At 40.2% G+C, this 20563-nt stretch overlaps 1 protein-coding gene across 2 annotated transcripts in view; it reads left to right on the top strand.

The window, feature by feature from the left end:
• The window catches only part of NSMCE2 (NSE2 (MMS21) homolog, SMC5-SMC6 complex SUMO ligase), a 215416-nt gene that overhangs the window by 19835 nt on the left and 175018 nt on the right, over positions 1–20563 (top strand). Inside the window, exons 1-2 of one of the 2 annotated variants that reach the window (XM_047074180.1) lie at positions 14080–14151; positions 17964–18070. In XM_047074180.1, coding sequence (XP_046930136.1) covers positions 14118–14151; positions 17964–18070 — 141 coding nt within the window. In that variant the 5' untranslated portion in view covers positions 14080–14117. Of the gene's footprint in view, positions 1–14079; positions 14152–17963; positions 18071–20563 lie in introns of those variants that run through there. The other variant, XM_047074179.1, reaches the window with a different exon arrangement.

Raw genomic sequence — 20563 nt, forward strand, 5'->3', positions numbered from 1 at the left:
CAGTGTAACTGAATACATCAAATCCATCACAGGGCTAGCCTCAGTTCATGCAAAAAGAAAATAAAGTCTGTCTATCACTGTGAAGGTAGCATTCATACAGGGATCAAAGGCTTAATACTACATGTACTAGGTATTGCAAATACAGCAGTGACTAAAATAGACCTGGCCACTGGGTACTGAACAGAGCCTGGAGAGAATTAGGAAAGGGTCAGAATGTGGTGGTAGGCTCTCATAGGTCAAGTTAAGAAGTTGGGGTTTTAGGGCAGTGAGAAGCTGTTAAAAAGTTTTAAAAACAGGAATAAGATAGTCGATATTTTGCATTAATTCTCTGGCTGTGATACGGGGAATGGCTTCCTAGGAATGAGTGTGGAGGAAGGCCACCCATTTGGCGGGGTGTTGGAGTTAGTCCCCTGGCAATAGATGATAGTGACTTGGACTAGGAAGGTGACACGGGTGACGAGAAGTCAGATTCTTAAAGGAGGAATAATTGATGAAACTCCATGATTTATTGAATGTGAAAATTGAGAGAAAGGAAGAAGTCAACGGCGGTTATTCAAATTTTTGTCTTTAGCATAACCATATTGATAGAGGCTCCCACTATCAATTTACTTTACTCTTTTGACCCTAGAGATGCATGTAAAACAGTTTCAGAATTATTAGCCTGTACCTCCATGACAAACAGCTTCGCTTACAGTGCTTAGGTACAGGTCTTTTTGTCTTTGGTCTTACAGTTTTCACTCAAAACCCTGTGTAAGGCTACCTCCGTCAGTTCCCCCTCGCCCTTCAGTGAGGTTAAGTCAAACATTTGTAATAGAGTTAAATTTCTTTGTCATAGTCTGCATTCTGTCCTCCTTCCCCTGATAACTGATGGCTGCTTTGTTGTTCTCATTGTCTTGTATACATTAAAGTTCTTAGGGAGTTAAATTTGTATGGATTGATTTTGACGCTTTGCAGTCTCTTTTTGAAAATGTGTACTAACCAAGGACATACCGTGATATCTGCTGGCAGCACTGTTGAAAGTGTAAGGCTGAAAGCAGGACTCTGAATGAGGCCATGGTCAGGTTTATAGGTCAGGATTAATGAATCAGGGTTAATGAATCTTCTGTTTTTAGAGGTCAGGAATAGCCCTTATATCAGGAACTTGCATTAGTCACATGCTTGGTGGGGTTTAGAGGATTAGGCAGAGCTCAGATATCAGGTAGAGAGTTGAATCAGGGCGTAGATATTGGAACTTAAGTGATGGCAAACAGAATCTTCATGGAAGGACCATATTAGCTGTACCTGTTACACAGCCAACAGGTGCAACACTCGTAACTACGGCGGGTTCTGAAATGGAAAAAATGCCTGGAGATTGTAGGTACTTGAAGGAAGGGATTCCTTCTTTGAAATCCTGCAGAAATATTTCTTAAACTGCGGTCCTCAACCAGCCTGCCTCAGAAACATCTGGGAGGCTTATTGAAAAATTGCAAAATCAGAGTTTCTGGAAGCAGAGCCCAAGAATCAGCATTTTAAACAAACAACCCAAGTAATTCTGGTACATCCTGAAGTTTGAGAAGGAGAATCGTTCTGTAGTGAACGGTGAGGTGTCTTGCACCAAGTAGGTGCACTCTATGTGTTTATTAAATTGAATTGCACATTAGCTCTGATAACGTTCTGATAATAGTTCTGAGTAGAGGGCTGACTTAGCAAGCAATACTAATAAAAACACCTAATGCTTACTAAGCGTTTATTCTGTACTAAGTGCTCTTTGACGATTAGCTCATTTAATTTGTATGAAGAAGATACTGTTGTTATCCTCTTAACAGAAGACTGATAAAAATAAGGTTCAGAAAGTTTAGATAACTTGCCCCAAATCACAAAAAGTTCTTAAGTGGTAAGTCCGGAATTCAAACTCAGGCATTCTGCCTCTAGAGTCCGTGTTATTTATGACATTGTGAAATCTTTGGCTTTGGGGGTTCGTGCTATGCATCCCCATAGTTTCAGAGACAAACCAATCTAAGGAAGAGTAAGAAGCTTAAAATCACACTACCATTTCAGTGCTTCTGCAGCTAAAAGTTTGTGTGTGTTCACATTTTACTCTATTCAGCTTTCTAGGGAGTAATGGTGTAGTTAGTGAGTGATGTTCTTGAGTCCTAAGGAGAGGCACGTCTCTTAAAACAATGTCAAAAATAGTTAAAAACAGATACAACTTTAAAGAAAATAATTTGTCAGTCCCACATTAATGTAAAACTATAGTACCATAGAGCATAAGGGTGAGAGACCGGATTTATAGACCTTTAGACCTGAAATGGCCTATTCAGGTCATCTACTCCAGCTCCCTCTTAAAAATAAGTGAACTGAGCCCCAGAAAACTCAAAATCTCTCAGCAAATTATCATTAGCCCCAGACGTCCCCATTTCCGCTTTCATTTTGTTTCTATCTTACGTCTCTTTATGAAACAATTAAAATTTATAACTCGAATTATTTTAAAAATCCATTCCATTTAGATGAACCTAATTAAAAGTTGCACTGATATTCACTGGAGGTTGACAATTTGTAGCTGAAATTAGAAGTAAATCTATTTTGGTAAATTTGGAAGGAATGTTGGGTGCAAAAATAGATGTGAGTAAAATGACTTAGTAGAAAAGTTTGTTTTAAAACAAAGGCTTTTGTAGAATGCATTATTTATGGGATCTTACGTTCGGTTTTGGTTTTCTAGCATTTTAAAAGGCCTGAAATAATTCAGGAGTATAAAAATAGGAAAACAGCTGGTTGAGTTCTAGATTTGTTGAAAATGTGGATTTGAAGTAACAGTTCCTCTTTGTCTTAAAATTCTGTGAATTCAAAGAGTCTCAGAGAAAAGGCAAATTCATGATTTTAACTTTAAAACATACATTAAAATGGTCGCTCTCAAATTTTACCACACTTTGGAATCAGATCGCTGTTTCCCACCAGATCCAGTTGTCTGGTGGACGGCCTGAGAGCCTGCATTTCTAACAAGTTCCCAGGCAGGGCTCATGCACCTGGTTGGGCGACCACACTTTGAGAACTACTGCATTGGAGAAAACAAATTATAATAAAAAGCAATCATAATTTTGTGAGGTAATTATAGACTAAAAGCTAGTTTCTTTGATACCTGCTACGTAAAAAATTTCTGTTGACTCATGTCTTCATACTTTTATAGGAATAGTAAAACCATAATGAAGACACTGAGAGACGTTATGATATTTGAAGTCCCTTCTGAGTCATTGTGATAAGATGAAATTATATTAAATGTGGTCTATATTATATGGTAGAATGTGATCTTTTAGGAATATAGTTGTCTGAAAATTAGGAATCTGTGTGGGGGATACATTAGGGTAGTTCTCGTGTCCTCATCAACACTTGATGTGGGCAGTCTGTCTTCCTAATTTCAGCTATTCTAATAAATACGCACTGGTATCTTATGGTGTTTCAGTTTGCACTTCTCTACTGACCAATCATGCTGAATACTTTTTCATGAGCTTATCTGCCATGTACCTCTTTGGTGAAGTGTCTATCCGAATATTGTTCCCATTTGTTATGGCTTATTATTATTATTATTATTATTATTACCTGATATTGAGAATACATATATGTATTCTGAATACAGTTTTTTTTTATGGGATATATGATTTGTGAGTATTTTCTCCCAGTCTGTGCTCTTAACAGATTATTTGGAAAAGCAGAAGTTTTAAATTTCTGTGATGTCCAATTTATCAATTTATTCTCACAATTTACAGATTGTGCTTTGGTGTATTTAAGACCTCTTTTCCTAACCCAAGATCTCAAGGTTTGGCTTCATAATTTTTTTCTAGAAGTTTTATGGTTTGGGTTTTACATTTAGATCTGTGACCCGTTCTGACTAAATTTCTGTATCTGGTTCAAGGTGTGAGATATGGATCAAAGATGTTTTGTTTTGCATATGATAGCCAGTTGTATCAGCAGCTTGTTGAAAAGATTATCCTTCACTGGATTGCCTCAGCTCCTTTGTCAAATCAGTTGTCCATATACGTCTGTATTTCTGGACTCGATTTTGTTCTATTGATCTGTTTGGACTACCACCCTATTTGGATTACTGGAGTTTTACAGTAAGTCTTGAAATTGGATAGGGTTGGGCCTCCAGCTTTGTCTTTTTCAAGTTGTTTTGGCTGTTCTAGGTCATTTGCATTTTCCATATGAATTTTAGAATCTTGTTTGTCAATTTCTACAAAAAAGCCAGCAGAGATTTTGATTGGTACTGTATGCCCTGCAGCCTAAAAACTACTTGAAGGTTGTTAAGTGATGGGACAGTGAACAGGTTTCACCTCATGTTTCCTATCACTCTGCTCCTTCTTCCTTCTGTGATGTCTAGTATCTTGCAAACCATTATTTCTTTATTTTTAGTTGGAACGTTTTGGTTGTTTCAGGGAGGAGAATAGATTTGGTCCCTGTTACTCAATCTTGGCCAGAAATGGAAGTACTGTGGTAGGTTTTTGGTAAACAAGAGAGTAACCTCAGATTTGTTGCTGAGCATTGGGAACAACATGGAAGAAGGATTGGAGGGAGAAGAGATTGAAAAAGGAAGTCACTAAAGAAGCAAATCAATAATCTGAGGAAGAAATAAGAAGGATTGAAATTAACACAGCTGGAGTTGGGAAGTTTGGAAAGGAGAGAATGGTGGACTTTAGTGGGCTGAATTGGTAGAACCTGGGGAGTAGTTAGGTGTGGAGGATGCTAGGAGGGGAGGGATCGATGGTAACTTCAGGGTTTGGGTTTTGCATGTGGTTCAGTTCACTGCGGTTGCCGAGACTGGTGCCTGGATGTGGAATGTGATTGACTAGAGCCTCCCATTTTAGAAATAGTAGCATACTGTTACAGAACCAGTTAGTTACTCATTGAATATTAATAGTTCTTTATTTCTTACTTCGCAGTTCACTATAATTGTCATCCAGGAAAAGATATTGGTAGGTGATAATTCCCATTACAGAAGTAGTTTACTGTCCCCAACAGAGTTCTCTGAGCCGTTTCTACTAGATTTAAGTGCTTACGGACCAATATTTCTTCAATATAGAGGAAAGAGGTTTTTGAAGATGGCAAGACAGAGGGGCGCCTGGATGGCTCAGTCGGTTAAGTAGGCTCGGGCCATGATCTTGGGATTCGTGAGTCTGAGCCTGTCATCGGGCTCTGTGCTGACAGCTCAGAGCCTGGAGCCTGCTTCGAATTCTGTGTCTCCTTCTCTGCCCCTACCCCACTTGCCCTCTGTCTCTGTCTCAAAAACACATAGATGCGAAAAAAATTTAAAAAAGAAGACAAGACAGAAACAGTATTGGGAGTCACTACCAATTTAAGTCAGTTAAAATAAATAAAACATCTTAGAAATAATAAGGTGCACAATGGGAAAAAGAATTACTTTGTAACTTACAAGTTCTTCTTAAGAACCTGCTCTATGGGTATGTACAACTATACATATGGAATAGTTATTATAATACTTGTGGTAAATTATGATAGATTTATTTTCTGGAGCTGTCAGTAATTTAAGTTTTAACATCGATTTGCCATTGTTTTCATGAAATCAAACTTACTTATTTTTTTATTTGACTGTAGTTTGACACAGTGTTAGTCTAAAGTATACAGCAGAGTGACTTGGCAAGTTTTACATTATGCCATATTCACTACAGTTCAAATTTATTTTACTTTCCCAAAAACACAAGCATAGAAATTATCCTCCAGCAGACAGGATTATAACATATAATTGTTCTCTTCTTTTGTGATTGTGGCTCTTATGCTTTCCTTAAATGTTTCTCAGATCTTATGCTTTCCTTAAATCTGTTTCTCGGATGTCTTAGATCAACATTGGAGAGGTAAATTATGAAGATATGCAGTTCCTATCAGGTTTATAATCTAATAAACTTATCAACAAATCTCCTCCAACTTATTTTTATATTTTTGGGAGACTTAATTTCTATTTAATTAAAGTGTTTTTAGCAACTTTCTATTTTAAAGTAGACTCCCCATTTGTAATTTTTTTTTTTCCTGGTATAAATTTATTTAAAATGAGTATAGAGATAGGCTGGTCTAAGGCAGTTGCTATCCGTGTGTAAGCAAAAAGATCATTAACCTTTTTTTGAGTCGCGATCTCATATTTATGAGCTTATTTGATATTTTTGTTCTTGATCACTCTAGTTCCTTTTCATACCCCCCCACACTTTTTTTTAAATTATGGTGACTTCCCTGCTAAAGTAGGGATGCTTTTTAGTCTAACAAGCGTAGATCTTAGGAAGACATTTGACACAGAGTCTTACAACGTGTAGAAATGGGTTATGCCCAAAGGGTGATGATTCTTGAGATAGGAGAATGGATTCAGTTGTTTAATAGACCCCAGTGTGAATGTTCCCTCTACAGCTCATTGGCTATATACCCTTGGTTCAGGGTACTTACCCTCTCTGAGCCCATTTTTGTTGTTCCATCAAATGGGGATAATGGTAGTGTCTTCTTCACAGACTTACAAAGTTTGAATGAAATTGCTTAGCATGGTGTCTGGCACATAGTGCTCAATAAATGTTAGCTATGATTTAATTTCTTGAAAGAACTGATAATCCACCCATGATCACAGGGGTACACATGTAATGAGTATTGTTACAGCCTTCATTTGTTCATCCATGGCTGTACTTGTTTTTAATTCTGGAGTACATCTATAAAAGGGACACGAGCAAATAAAGCATGTTGAGATAAAGGCTGGCCAACTTGATGATCATTATTTATTCTGGAGAAGCAAAGGCTCACAGGTAGGAAATATTTCGTAGCCATCTTCAGATCTTTGAAACACTGTGATCTGAAAGAGTTGACTGTTTCTGTGTGGCTCACTACATAGCTCTTCTACAGCTCCGCAGTTCTGGACCAGGGTTCAAGTCCTACTTCTGCTATTGAAGCATGATTTGGGTGGAATCTCTTAACCTCCCTGAGCCTCAGTTTCCTCAACCATATGACACCGAGAGTAAAATCACTCTGTATGGATGGAGGTTATGAGGTGTAAATAAGTTAATGTGTGTGAAAGAGTAATTCACATTTATTGTTGTCATTGCCTAGAATTGTTTTAGGGCGATGATTAATCAGCTCTCTCTTTGGAAGGGCTCTAATAATTAGAGGAGTTTGGCAGAGAACAAGCTTTCCCACCACACCTAGAGCCAAACAAAGGCATAATAGTCATATCAGGGCTTTTTAGGAATTTTTGCATGGAGTGGAAGTTTGTATAAGCTGTTTGAGAAAAGTTACAGTGTTTACCTTGTTTGCTGCTCTGTCCCGGGCACCTAACACAGTGCCAGGCACATGGTCTGTGCTTGGTAAATATTTGTCCGATGAGTGAATGGAAGTTCCCCTCTAACACCCAAATTGTATTCTTCCTTTAGCATCTCTCCTTTCTTGTTTTTAATATGTTCATGATGTTTCCCAGATAAATTTGTTTGCCTTAGTTTCCGTTGTCCTTTTTAAAAGAAGGTACCTTATGCATAGAATATTAACACGGAGTGGAAATACTTCCTCATTATGGTGGTTGCTTCTGGGGAGGGAGTTTGGGGATTGGAGACACCACATCATTATACTATTGGAATTTTTCAGCTGTGTGCTTAATTAATTTCTCAACCGTATGCTTTATTGATTTTAAAAAGTGGATGAGATGACTCCATGATTTAATCGGTACTTGCCAAAAAAATAAAATAAAAAAAATAGCAATCGGTACTTGCTTAAGTGAAATAGAAGATTTGTATTGGGGCATATTGCAAAGTACACTCAGTTAACAGCAAAGTAGACTGCATTTATTAAGAGTCTACAGTGTTTAAGACAGCCTGTTGGGTGCTTTATCTATGTTGTCATTTAATTTCCTCAGTAGTCACATGAGGTTTAAGCCCACTTCCTTTTGTCTTTGCTGCCACGAGTTCATGCCATCACTTTGGTATTGAACCAGGTTAAAGCCAGGATCTGTTCCTTAAGCCTCCTGGGATCGTCACATTTTAGCTAGAATTTGGACACAGCCGAGGACTTGAAGACCAGGGAGAGATGGCAGTCATTGAAATTATGTTGGTTGGAAATGCTGCTGTAACTATTGCTTGCTGCCTTGAATTATTTCTTTCCAGTCTGTGAGAAGATTAGATAGGAATAAATGGGCAAGAAGGGTATAGAAAAAGGGTTTAAGTCATAGAAAAGACAGATTTGACCTTGAAGACTCAAGGGCCTTGTAATAGGTAGCCAAAAAAGGCCAGTGGGCATGTTTTTAAATGGTAGATAGTCATCACCTGACATTCATAGTGCTTTTGATGACTGGTAGAGACCAGATTGTATCCAGAGACCAATTTCTATGATTTTGTGAACTTAATCCTTCATAGAATTTATTTGAAGCCATATTTTGAGTTATACCTTTACCATGGTGGTTTAATATTAACTATGTGTTCTAAGGAAATACCTGTCTATATAATGAAGCATGATCTCCATTCCTCTGAGGTAGGACTATTTAAGTTAATTTCACTTTCTCTCTCTCTCTCTCTCTCTCTCTCTCTCTCTCTCTCACACACACACACACACACACACACACACACACACACACACGAAAGTAATGTTTAGGAGAATTCCTTTAGCTAGAGAACCAATTATTTATTACTCCATGGCTTTTGCATGAGCGTATTATTTATTTCTGTGTGGTAGTTCAGACCCTTGTCGCGTGTGCCTTCTGTGCTAACTTTAACTTGGACCTGAGGTCAGTTCCTAACTCCGCCATTTGTTAACTGTGTGACCCAGGGCAAATGAGTTAACCTCTAGGGGTATCAGTTTCCTTATCAAATTGCATTTAATGACACCTAATTCATTGTTGCAACAAAGGATAGAACGAGTAGTATGTTCAAAGGGCCTGGCACATTGTCGGTGCTCAGCGAAGATTTATTTGTTCCTTCTTTTAATCTCTGTCATGCTCCTCTTCTTGTCTGAGAATTTAAACTTGAAGTCAGCCTCTGTGGAAAGGGGTGAGAGGCGTGTTTAGGCGCTGCTTCAGTCTGTGAACCTCTGGTGCACACTTAACTCGCCTCTCAAGATATGACACATTTATCCCCTCACCTGTTGAACCTTTTCCTACCTTCTGTGGGCAGGGTTTGGTGCTCCTTGCTTGAAACCACCCCGCCCCCTCACCTGGCATATAGTAAGTACTGAAGCATATATTATTAGGCAAATGAGTTTCTGGACATTAGTTGGCATGGGGAGGTTTACAGAGCTTCTCTCATTGAGCATCATAGTTTTGTGGGTTCAGCTTAGTGCTTTGGTGTCAAGTTGGTAAAAACAGCCAAGAGAGTTTAAGGAGGTGACCTTCACTTGATAACTTACGGTTCTAAGGGTAGAATGCTTTCAGCATTTAGACTGATTACATTTGCAGAGTAGTTCCCATTCTGCAGTAATTTTAACGGCAGATATTTTGTTTGCGCTTACTGTGAGCCAGGCCCCGTGCTGATCGTTTTGTCTGTTTTCTCCTTTAGTCTTCATATCAGCTTTATGAGTTAGATATGGTTATTGTACCCATTATACAGAAGAGGAAACTGATCTAGTGACTAACCAAAGACCACATAGCTATTTAGTCTTCATATCAACTTTATGAGTTAGGTATGGTTATTGTACCCATTATACAGAAGAGGAAACTGATCTAGTGACTAACCAAAGACCACATAGCTGGCAAGTAATATAGCCTAGATTTGAATGTAAGCTGACTCCAGAGCTGGCTTTTTGAGTTTACCGTATTATTGTAACTCAATATTGTCACTGTATTATTAATCCCTCTTCTGTATTATTGACAAGAAAATTGTATAGATAAGTAAAGAGGATTATGAAGGTCAATGTTTCTTAAAGATTTCCCCCGTATTCACTGTGTTTCTAGTTGGCAGACCACTTCATGCCATACACTGTTACATTCTCCACCATTACTTCTGGTGGGAGGCAGTTACAGAATGTGGATTCGGTTTTAACTTTTCCTCCACACTAATATCTGTGGGGAGGAATAATTATGGCTAAAGTACAGTGTAGTGAGAAGTAACAAGTTTCTATTAAATATTGCTCAAGCAGTGAGTAAGTCATTAAATTTGACTCCTGATGAATATATAATGATTGCTTAATACTAGGCTGCCAGGAAAAACACACACACACACCCACTCATAGAGGTAGGTGTGTATGTAGATATATGTTGCTAGATATGGTTGGAGCTATATTTTAAGGGAGGAAGGGGTGTGTGTGTGTATGTGTGTGTGTGTGTGTGTGTGTGTATGTGTGTGTGTGTAGAGAGGGAAAGGTATGGTTTATATCCTCATTTATTTGAGTTCACCCAGAAAGAAGAAATTTCTTGTTTATAAAATATAGACGAATCACTGAAGAGATTAGGAAGATATATCTCTGTTTCAGAAAGTAAACTCTTTCTATTCCTTGGTCCATCTGTTCTAGGAAACTTAAAGGACAATCAGGCAATTCCCCTGCCCCATTTTCTTTCCTGCTCCTTGCCAAAATGGACATATGTACTCGATGGCATTGAATATTTATCAGATCCTTCTGAGTGTGTGATTCATGTTGAATTGGAGTCAGCAACCCCATAAGAACACTAAATGGCTGCTTTGTCTTAGTCTGGCATTTTATTGATAAAGTGCATGGAGTTGAATTTAATCAACTCTATGTAATTGGTATTGTTCCTGTTCAGAAATGCTTGCGCATGACTTTGTAGGGGGGAAAGAACACCCGATTCTGCAATTTTTATTTATTTAGGACAAAATTTCAGGAAACAACTTGGCCAGGGGCAAAACTATACATTTGAATCAGGAACAAAAAGTTGGAAAGGTTAAGTAGGTGAAATTTGTCTTGGGCGTGCCCCCTAACACACACACATTCACATGTGTCCTAGTTGTAAAAGTAGAGAAGTTTTATGGACCTGTAAGACATGAAGCATTTAGTCCTATCCTGGAGATTAGGGAGGATTCTGGAAAGGGATCTGTGGCTGAGATCATAGAGAACAGCAGAGCAAAGCAAAGAGACATCTGGTAGTGTAGAGAGGTAATACAAAGATGTGTATGGACATGCTAGGGGAAAGAGGAGGGAGAATGTCCTCTTTTTCATGTCTGTTTCACTGAAGGCAGTTCTCCTGAGGACCGGGAGGGTGGTAAGAGAACTTGGCTCTAGGTGCTGTGTGCTCAGCCGTTTCAGCTGTTGCCCAAACCTCAGGGCTTGGGCCTAGGGGAAGAGAGTTTATTTCTCTCAGTACATACATGCCTTAGGCTGCAGTTACAGGCAGCGTGGCTAGGGAGGGGCCTTATTTAGAATAGTTGGTCAGAGGTGATACCTTCCATTCTTGCCAAAATGGTCACCGGTCTGGAATGAGAGCTTGAGGTCCATGCCCACTGGACTTGGGGAAGCCAAGGTAAAGAATCTTCTGCTTCCCCATTTCTAGCCATTTGCCTAATATTGAGCAAATAAGGTGTGAACAGACCCTCACCAATCTTGGAACTCACCCTGGATAATAAACTCTTAGGAGTCCACACTGTGCTACGGAACAATTCCTGTATTGCTGCAGGCTTATTACCTGCATCTTTTGGTCCTAAATAGGGGACTTGGCATTTGTCTTACATGAATCTACGTTTGTAAAAATAGCTAGTTTGTCACCTCCCCTTCCATTCCTTTTCTCAGATGTATTTCTTCTCATTTTGCCCTGGTCTTTCACAGTCAAGCAACTGGCATTGACTGTTACTGTTCTGCTTTTATAACTTGTTCCTGCCATCACCTTCCTCTCATTGAAGCCTCATGAATTTTGTTTTAAGTTGAAGCGATTGCAACACGAAATCACCCACTTCTGCTTAGTGTGTTCTACAGATCGTGTAACTTTAATGCCTATTCGACACTTCAAACAGGGAATAGTAATAGTTATAATATTGCTGTTAGTGCATTTTGACATTGAGTAACAGATGACGTGTCTAATGAATAGCGCGGCTGCTTAGATTGCATAATTATAGGTTTGTTTGACTTTAGGAAAATCATATGCAGGCCAACTGCATCCATTCAGAGACTTTTGTACTATAAAAATATCAGAGTGCTTCGGTGTAAAAGAAGCCCTCCTTCAGTGACTATCATATTTGATTTTTCTAAGGTTTGCCACTGAACAGAAAAAGAAAAATCAAAGAAAACCCATCTTTTTAAAACGGGTTTAATTCTGTGGGTCTCTCTGGTCTAAATAACATTTTAAAAGTTCTTCCAGTGTTTGGGATGGTGCTGACCAGGATCTCGGGGTGTAGACACGCAGATTTGTAGGAGGACATCCCCAGTACTGGCATACTTACAGAAACAGTTATCACTTTATCATGTAAATCAAAGATTATCTGTGCCCTCTGGACTTGATTTGCCGGGGTGGGGTGGGGGGATATATTTCAGCTAGTTATTGTGCTAACTTCTTGGAACAGTTCCCTAATTAGCGTGCCAGATGTGTTTGTTATACGGGATCCGTGGACTCACCAAGCTCTCTCCATGAGACTTCCCTGTGTATTTATTGGCTTATAAATGAATGTCCAAGTGTATCACCTATGGATGTTCATTTTATTAATACAAGCAAGGCTTGATTATAATCAATAAATGCTTACTGAATGGCACATCGAAGAAATGTAAATATTCCTAGACCCCCCAGACCCCGTTTGGTGGGGGAAGGCAGTCAGAGGCGCAGGTGATAGAAATGGTTTGCCACAGGCTCTGCTCAGAAGTATCTCTGCAACACGAAGACTCCAGGACTTTTCCCTCCCTTCCCCTTGAGCATTGCTTCGCTGCTGTGCTTGCCTGGCTGCTGCTTCCGTGTTTCTTGCTGCTGCTGCTGCTGCTGCTGCTGCTGCTGCTGCTGCTGCTGCTTTTGACCTCATGCAGGTTTGATTTCTTAGCAGCTGGAGTCCATTTCCTTATCTCCTAGCATTTGGCGGGTGACTTGGTTGCGCTCCCAGCCTCTCCAACTGGCCTTGCTGATGTGCAAGGTCACTCTCTTCACCGACAAGAAAACTTAGTAATCTTCTAAAAGGGAACAATCATTTTCTTTCTGTTATCGGTTTCGTCTACGTTAAGGAACTCCGACAGCATTTGAGTGGCATAGCCAGGACCTTACTTAGAATGGATCAGGGGCTGAGATGAAGCTTGGGGCCAGGACTTCGTCCCCACCGACGGCTTGTTCCCTGGATAGTCACGGAGGAGGACTTGGAGGTGCTTCCTTCTCCTCCTGTTTAAGCACCTGTTAGCACAGATGGGCAAGCGCACAGACTTCGCCACCGGGAAGCCTGAGTTGGCCGCCTAGCTGTGCGCTCACTACCTTCATGGTGCTGAGCAAGCTTCTTCCGCTGCTCAGTTTTTCGCTTTTCTCATGTGTAAGGTACATATAAAAAAGTTGTTGTGAGGTTTACTGTAAATGGTGTGCTCAGTATAGTCTTGGCACATAATAAAGTGCTTACTAATTGTTAGCTACAGCTATTATTATTACGTATTTTTTTCATCGTTTGTTACTGCTTTCCATGCTTTATCATCCTCACCGATCTCTTGTAATGCCAGGCTTTTGTGGTACAGTAATAATTTCCTCTCCGAGATTGTCATTCTGTACATTTTAACATGATTTGTGTGCTTCTCCCCCCCTCGCCCGCCTACCTTGCCTCCACGTGTTGGTGCCAGTCTTTTTCCGATGGAAGTCACAATGAAAATGTAATAGGCAAAGCAGTTGATATCATGTGTCGTCTTTACATTTTATTTTTTGAATATTTCTTTTGAGAGAGAGAATGTGTGTGTGGGAGGAGGGGCAGAGAGAGAGGGAGACAGAGAACCCCACGCAGGCTCCGAGCTGTCGGCGTAGAGGCCAACGCAGGGCTCAGTCTCACAAACCATGAGATGGTGACCTGAGCCGAAATCAAGAGTCAACACTTAACTGACTGAGCCACCCAGATGTCCCTCTTCCTTACATTTTAATTCAATACAATATCTGAGGCAGGACAATTCACAGTTTGGCGAAATTTTAATTTTCAAATTTATTAACGGCATGTGAGAACATTGATGGAAGAGGCGCTATAATTCTTTATTGGATCCCAGGATCATTAAGGCATCGTTCTTGCGGTCAAATGAGTTCAACTGTGTTTGGAGAGACAAATGCATGTAAGAAAACAAGATTGTTTGTGATTAAAAGTACCGAAGTATCAAGTATAGTTGTTAAGAGAAATTAAGTGAAGGAGGAGATCCTCCTAGGCTGGTATGGTTTAGAAGCAGCTAGGGCAGGGGTGCCTGGATGGCTCAGTCAGTTAAGCGCCCAACTTCGACTCAGGTCATGATCTCACAGCTTGTGAGTTCGAGCCCCAAGTCGGGCTCTGTGCTGACAGCTCAGAGCCTGGAGCCTGCTTCGGATTCTGTGTCTCCCTCTCTCTCTGCCTCTCCCCCACTAGTTCTCTGTCTCTCTCTCTCTCTCTCTCTCTCAAAAAATAAACAAACGTTAAAAAAAAGGGGGGGGGGTCTCCTGGGTGGCTCAGTCAGTTAAGGGGCCAACTTCAGCTCAGGTCATGGTCTCGCGGTCCATGAGTTTGAGCCCCACGTCGGGCTCTGTGCTGACAGCTCAGAGCCTGCTTCTGTTTCAGTGTCTCCCTCTCTCTCTGCCCCTCTCCCATTCGCACTCTGTCTCTCTCTCTGTCTGCCTTTCAAAAATGAATAAATGCTAAAAATTAAAAAAAAAAAGCAGGTAGGGCTTGAGTTCATCCCTTGAAGGATGTGTAGGATTTAGTTTGGTGTAGATTTTCAGGACTTTCCTGTAGGCTGGGGAAATTTTGATAGTGGGATGATATATTGTGTAGTAAAAGAGCAGGGTGTCCACATACCCACCCCAGCCCACGCCCACTCTTTAGACAACAGCCAGCCCCGTGTGTCCTTGGTCATTCCCAGTTCCTCTTGAATCCTTTGGGGGATTTATTTTGGCCTGTTTGCCTTTTTCATGCAAAACTGTGCTCTTTCCTCACGTTGATTCTTTCGTAGGGCAGGACACAGGTTCCCTGTGCCGTTTCTGAAACGTGAATACATATCACAGTGTTAAAAGAGATTATTATCGCAGTTGGGAAATAAAGGTTAACAAGAAGAACACGAAAGAATCCTAAATTGCTACTTGACGGGGATGTCCTCCTGGCCTTTCTTCCAGATTTCTTTTGCCAAGGGGCCTCCTTCTAGTTTTAGGTCTCTGGTCTACAGCCCTTTTTGTGGCTCTACAGCGGCCCCAGACCCTGCCTTTAGCCCGAAGTTAGCGGACTGGGCACTGGGCGTCACCTTCAGGTGGAGTGTGATTCTCAGTTCCTCTCGGACTGGCTTCCTGATCTTTTCTGGTGTTTTCCCTCTTGCCTCAGGCTGCACTATTCATCACTTAGGTTCTTCTGCTTGTCCCAACATTCTTTGAGCCCTGGAGCCTTAGGTGAGGCTGCAGGAAGCCACAGATGGCCTCCAAAGATTCTTCTCTCAGGCTTCATGCCGTCCAACCCCGACCCAGCAGCTATCACTCGTTTTCTCCTTTGTGGGGAAGGTTTCCTTGGCCTTATATCTGAGATTGCCATCTGGTTCAAGTCTGACTAGCATCTGTGGGACCTTGATAATGAAAACTGTGATCCCATTTATTTTATTTTGCAGACTCTTTCATAGCATTTTTTTTTAATTTTTTTTTCAACGTTTATTTATTTTTGGGACAGAGAGAGACAGAGCATGAACGGGGGAGGGGCAGAGAGAGAGGGAGACACAGAATCGGAAACAGGCTCCAGGCTCCGAGCCATCAGCCCAGAGCCCGACGCGGGGCTCGAACTCACGGACCGCGAGATCGTGACCTGGCTGAAGTCGGACGCTTAACCGACTGCGCCACCCAGGCGCCCCTTTCATAGCATTTTTAACGTCAAAGGCACATTTTTACTTGCTTTCTAAAATAAAGTCATTTAATCCCAGAGGGAGATTGCTAACAGTGTATTGAATTCCACTGATTAGCCAGACGCAGTAAAATGCCTGCCTTATATAAGTCACAAACCAAACAGTTGTTGTCTGCATAGCACCAGATCCATGTTGGTATCAGCAACACCTCAACAGCTTGTCTCCCTTGTTGACATGTGGCCATTTCACAACACTGACCTGTGAGTGACAGTCTAACAGTTTTATTTGGAATATGACTTGAGTCCTTTCTCATACACCATTTTGTTAAAAATGTATTTAATTTGGGGAATGTAAATACAGGTTTTTCTTACATAAACATTGCCCCTTCCCCTTCCTCGAAAACAAACGAAAACCCCTGTAATGAGATACGTGTACAGATACAGTGTGGATTCTGGGTGTTAACAAGCTAGGAGGCATTCTACCAGAAGCAGGTTCATCCAGGAGACTCTTTCTAAAATGTGCTCGTCACTGACTACCGTAAGATCAAAACACCACTTTAAAGTCTAGGAAAATCACTTTCAAAAGTCAAGATGTAAGTGCGTTTTCCGTTATTTCATGACTTTGGGATGATCTGTCACATTGTTCTTCAGAGTAGACAAGAAATACTGACATTTGTGTGAGCTAAGGTATGTGAATGGACTAGGTGCATTCCCAAATGTGATTGCGTAAGTTAGTTTTACTTTCTTTTTGTTCAGCTCTTTTAATGTTAACGTTTGCATTATTTCACGCTCTTGATCTTTTCCTGATCTATTAAATTGTATGTTTAGAGGTTGGGGGGAAAATACATTTAAAAGCACTTAAGAACATTACCCCGCTTTTCCGGTGTTCCAGTCACTCTTCATAGTCTCTTGTTGCATCAGGTATTTTATCAACAGAGTAAGCATAGTTGTTTCATATTCTGACTAGTAGAATTCCAGTAACTGGTAGAATATTCCAGTCTCTGAAACATTTGTGGATCTGTTTCTGCTGATTCTTACTCTTGGTGTCTTGTTTTCTTGTGTTTGTAAGGTTTTTTGTTGTTGTACCTTTTCCCCCTGCGATCTGCTCATTCTCCTTCGTAATTACTTGCAGGGATTATTTGAGACCTAGGATTAAAATGTCTCCTCCAGAGGGGAGTACCTGTGTGTGCTTTCGGGGTGAGACCACCTCACGCCAAGATCAGAGCTTAGGTTCCCCAGGGCAGCCTAGGCTGCAGAACCAGGAGAACTGGCTTGTGGTCACACTTTTTAAGAAACAGGTTTGTTGTCTCTCCCTCTTACCTCTGTCCTGCTCTTACCTCTTACCTCTGTCCTGCTCAGTGGCTAAGGCCAACCTTGCCACAGCCCGGAAGAACAGGGTGGCATTACCTCTGGTTCCTCTATTCCGAGGAGTAGAGACCCATCTGCCTGGGGGCAGGCTATGCAACCTTGGCGTTCTGTGCTCTGCTTTTCTTTTTCCGTTTTCTTTAGATTTTGCCTGGTTGTTTCTATCTTGTGACTCTTGTTTTTAAGAATTCTCCCTCCCTCCCATTCCTTCCTTCCTTCCTTCCTTCCTTCCTTCCTTCCTTCCTTCCACCCTCCTTCCTTCCTGTTTTATCTGATTGTTTTCGTGGTTTTCAGTAGAATTGGTCCACATAACCTAACCTACTAGAAATGAAAATCTTTCTTATTTGATCTTTAATAATCCCATGAGGTTCATTTGCAGATACATGACTGGGCTGCTTTAACCAAAAAGGAAACTGAGGCTGAGCGAAGTGTCGTGGTTGGTTTAAGATCATACAACTAAGTGGCACAATCTTAGGAACTCCTAGGTCTGACTGAGTCTCCTTTTTTTTTTTCCACTCCAACTTTTGAGCCTTCTTCTACCAAGTATATTCTTAGAATTTTGAGTGAAACAGACATATGTTAAGGAGGTCTTCAGACAACATGTACTACCTTTTACAAAATTGCTTAGATCCTTGACTGATAATAATTAGATTGGAGCAACTTTTTCAGAGATGACATTTTAAATTGAAAACAATAATTGCTTTCTTTTTCTTTCAGCTGAAGTGAGTAGTGAATACAGTATGGACAAGGCAATGGTTGAATTGGCCATGATGGATCGGGAACTAAGCCATTACGTAAAGGCTGTTCAGTCTGCGATAAATCATGTAAGTTTATACTATTCACCTGGTAATACTTGGTTACAATTCACTGACCTGAAAACAGAAACACAAAATCAAAATTTCCTCCATCCTTTCATATGTCCTTAGCGTTACTGTAGCAGCTGTTAATTTCTTTTTAATTAAGAAGTTTATAGAAAAGGAATCGGAAGTGTTTTCCCAGCTAGGCCACCTAGGTTTAATTAGAATATTATGCCTTGGGCGCCTGGGTGGCTCAGTCTGCTCAGGTCATGATCTCACAGTTTGTGAGTTCGAGCCCCACGTTGGGGTCTGTGCTGACAGCTCAGACCCTGAGCCTGCTTCAGATTCTGTGTCTCCCTCTCTCTTTCTACCCTTTCCCCACTCATGTTCTGTCTGTCTCTCTCTCTCTCTCTCTCTCTCTCTCAAAAAAAAAAAAATTAAACATTAAAACATTTTTTTCAAAACATTAGAATATTATGTATTTTTTTGGTCTTGAAATCTTTAGTGTAAGCCTACTTTGAACGTGAGTAGATTTTTATAAAATCTAAAAACTGCATAGAATGTGTTTTTATTGTTATGTTTACTTCCGCACACGGTTTAGACCAGGCTTAGTTACTCCTTCTCTAGCTTTACCTAATATGCAGCTATTGTCAAATTCATAGGATCAGATAATACAGGAGAATTCTAGAGTGAGTTTAAAAATAAAGAAGGCTGACATTTTGGTTTTTCCAGGAGCCAAACTTATCTTTGTTGACTCCAGCTGTCACAGGAACAACACATAAGGCAGTTAAGGTGGGAACATAGCAACATCCGTTTCAGCAGTACCGGGTTGAGTAAGAAATGAGCAATATGATTGCAGTAATATTTCTGAGAAGTCCTTTGTCCTCTGAGCAGTGGAAACTCCCCTTTGAACTGATTTCAGATACCTGTGTGATAGGGTATCTGGTACTTCTGGTTTCTTTATTTGCCTTTTCTTACTTCTATCTATGGGAAAATTCCAAAAATCAAATATTTTATAAGACTGGCTACTATTCAGTGGAAGATACGTTTTTGAAAATAGTTTATTACTTAAGCTATAATTAAATGAGCATTGCATAGTTATATGTTCATAGTTCTATGAAGTTTTTAAAAAATTAAAAAAAAATTTTAATGGTTAGTATTTAAGTGTAGTATTTGTGACTTAAGAATATCTGCTTTGTATCCAAGAAGTAGTAAATTCATTCAGCTTGTAAAAGTATGATGTTTCTTACCATTGTCGCTATGAGTACTGGGACTGGGAGTATTCCTTCCATAGGAAAATATGAAAGTGACATCACGTTGGGGCATTTGAAACTGGATAACAAAAAGCGCTTATTAGACCAGAGGTTTTCAACTCTAGCTGACCCTCAACCAGCCCGTTCCTATTCTAATGAGATTCTGATTTCATTTCTGGAGCAGGATTGGGGCACCAGTATATTTTTAAAAAACCTCATTCTAATATGTATTCAGGGTTGGAGAACACTGACTTAAAAGAACAAGGCTGACTTTATAGACTAAATATATTTTCAACCAAGATCAGGGTTAGGCCTATTATATGGATCAATTCTGCTTTGACCCTTACATTCAGTGGAGGTTATTTGATCGGCCTTTCTATCTTTAACTTGGCTGTTGTGCAAATGTAATAGCACAGGGTACAGTATAGATAAGAAAATAGATTTTGGCAGTTAAAGAACTTAATGTGATTTTTTTCTCTGTTAAACTCTAGGATTCACAGATGTTTAAGGTGTTTTATGTAAAGAATTGACCTCTTCCTCCTTCATAAAGCCAAGTGACTCATTAAAAAAAAAAAAAGACAAGAAGAACGAAAAAAAGAAAAGAAACCTTCACCAATATTCATTCAGTAGTTAACAGCATTTCTTTTTTCTTGAGACGCTACCCTATTATCCCCACCCTACTAAACAGGAAAGATTATACTTTGAGTTTTACCCTACTTTCCAGCCCTAACCTTACACTAGATTTTGGAGCAACTTGGATTTAGTGATTCTGGTCTTTCATAAGAGGAGAAAACATGTTTTTTGTCTTTTTCTGGTGCAAAGTGGTGCCCTCCACGTAAGTGTGATACAAGACCAAGAATCGCAAATCATATTTATGAGGTTCCCCTGACCTGAAACCATGTGGGGGCATAGCGGGGGATATGACCATTATTATTTAGAGGGAAATACTTTACACTTTATATATATGCTGTGTACTCCTTACATACTTGAAGTTATGGGCATTGCTCTCTTACTGCTTTTTTTGGCAAGGAGTAAAGAGTGAGCAGCACTTTGAGAGGGGCCAGAGTGGTGTGGCTCTTTGGGAATAGCAGTGGTCTAGGGATCAGAGACTCTTCCATCCATAGTTCTTCCATTTGCTAAGTTAGATCCTGAGTCAAGAAAGTTAACCTTTAGGAACCTCATGCTCTTCATCTATACAATTCTTGGCCTGCCTATTTCATAAGATTATTGTGTGAATCAGATTAGAGACTATGTGTCAAACCTTTGA

The sequence above is a fragment of the Lynx rufus genome, unplaced genomic scaffold (assembly GCF_022079265.1).
Source record: "Lynx rufus isolate CCGP_SWC_20201006 ecotype Redwood Valley unplaced genomic scaffold, mLynRuf1.p SCAF_12, whole genome shotgun sequence".
NCBI lineage: Eukaryota > Metazoa > Chordata > Mammalia > Carnivora > Felidae > Lynx > Lynx rufus.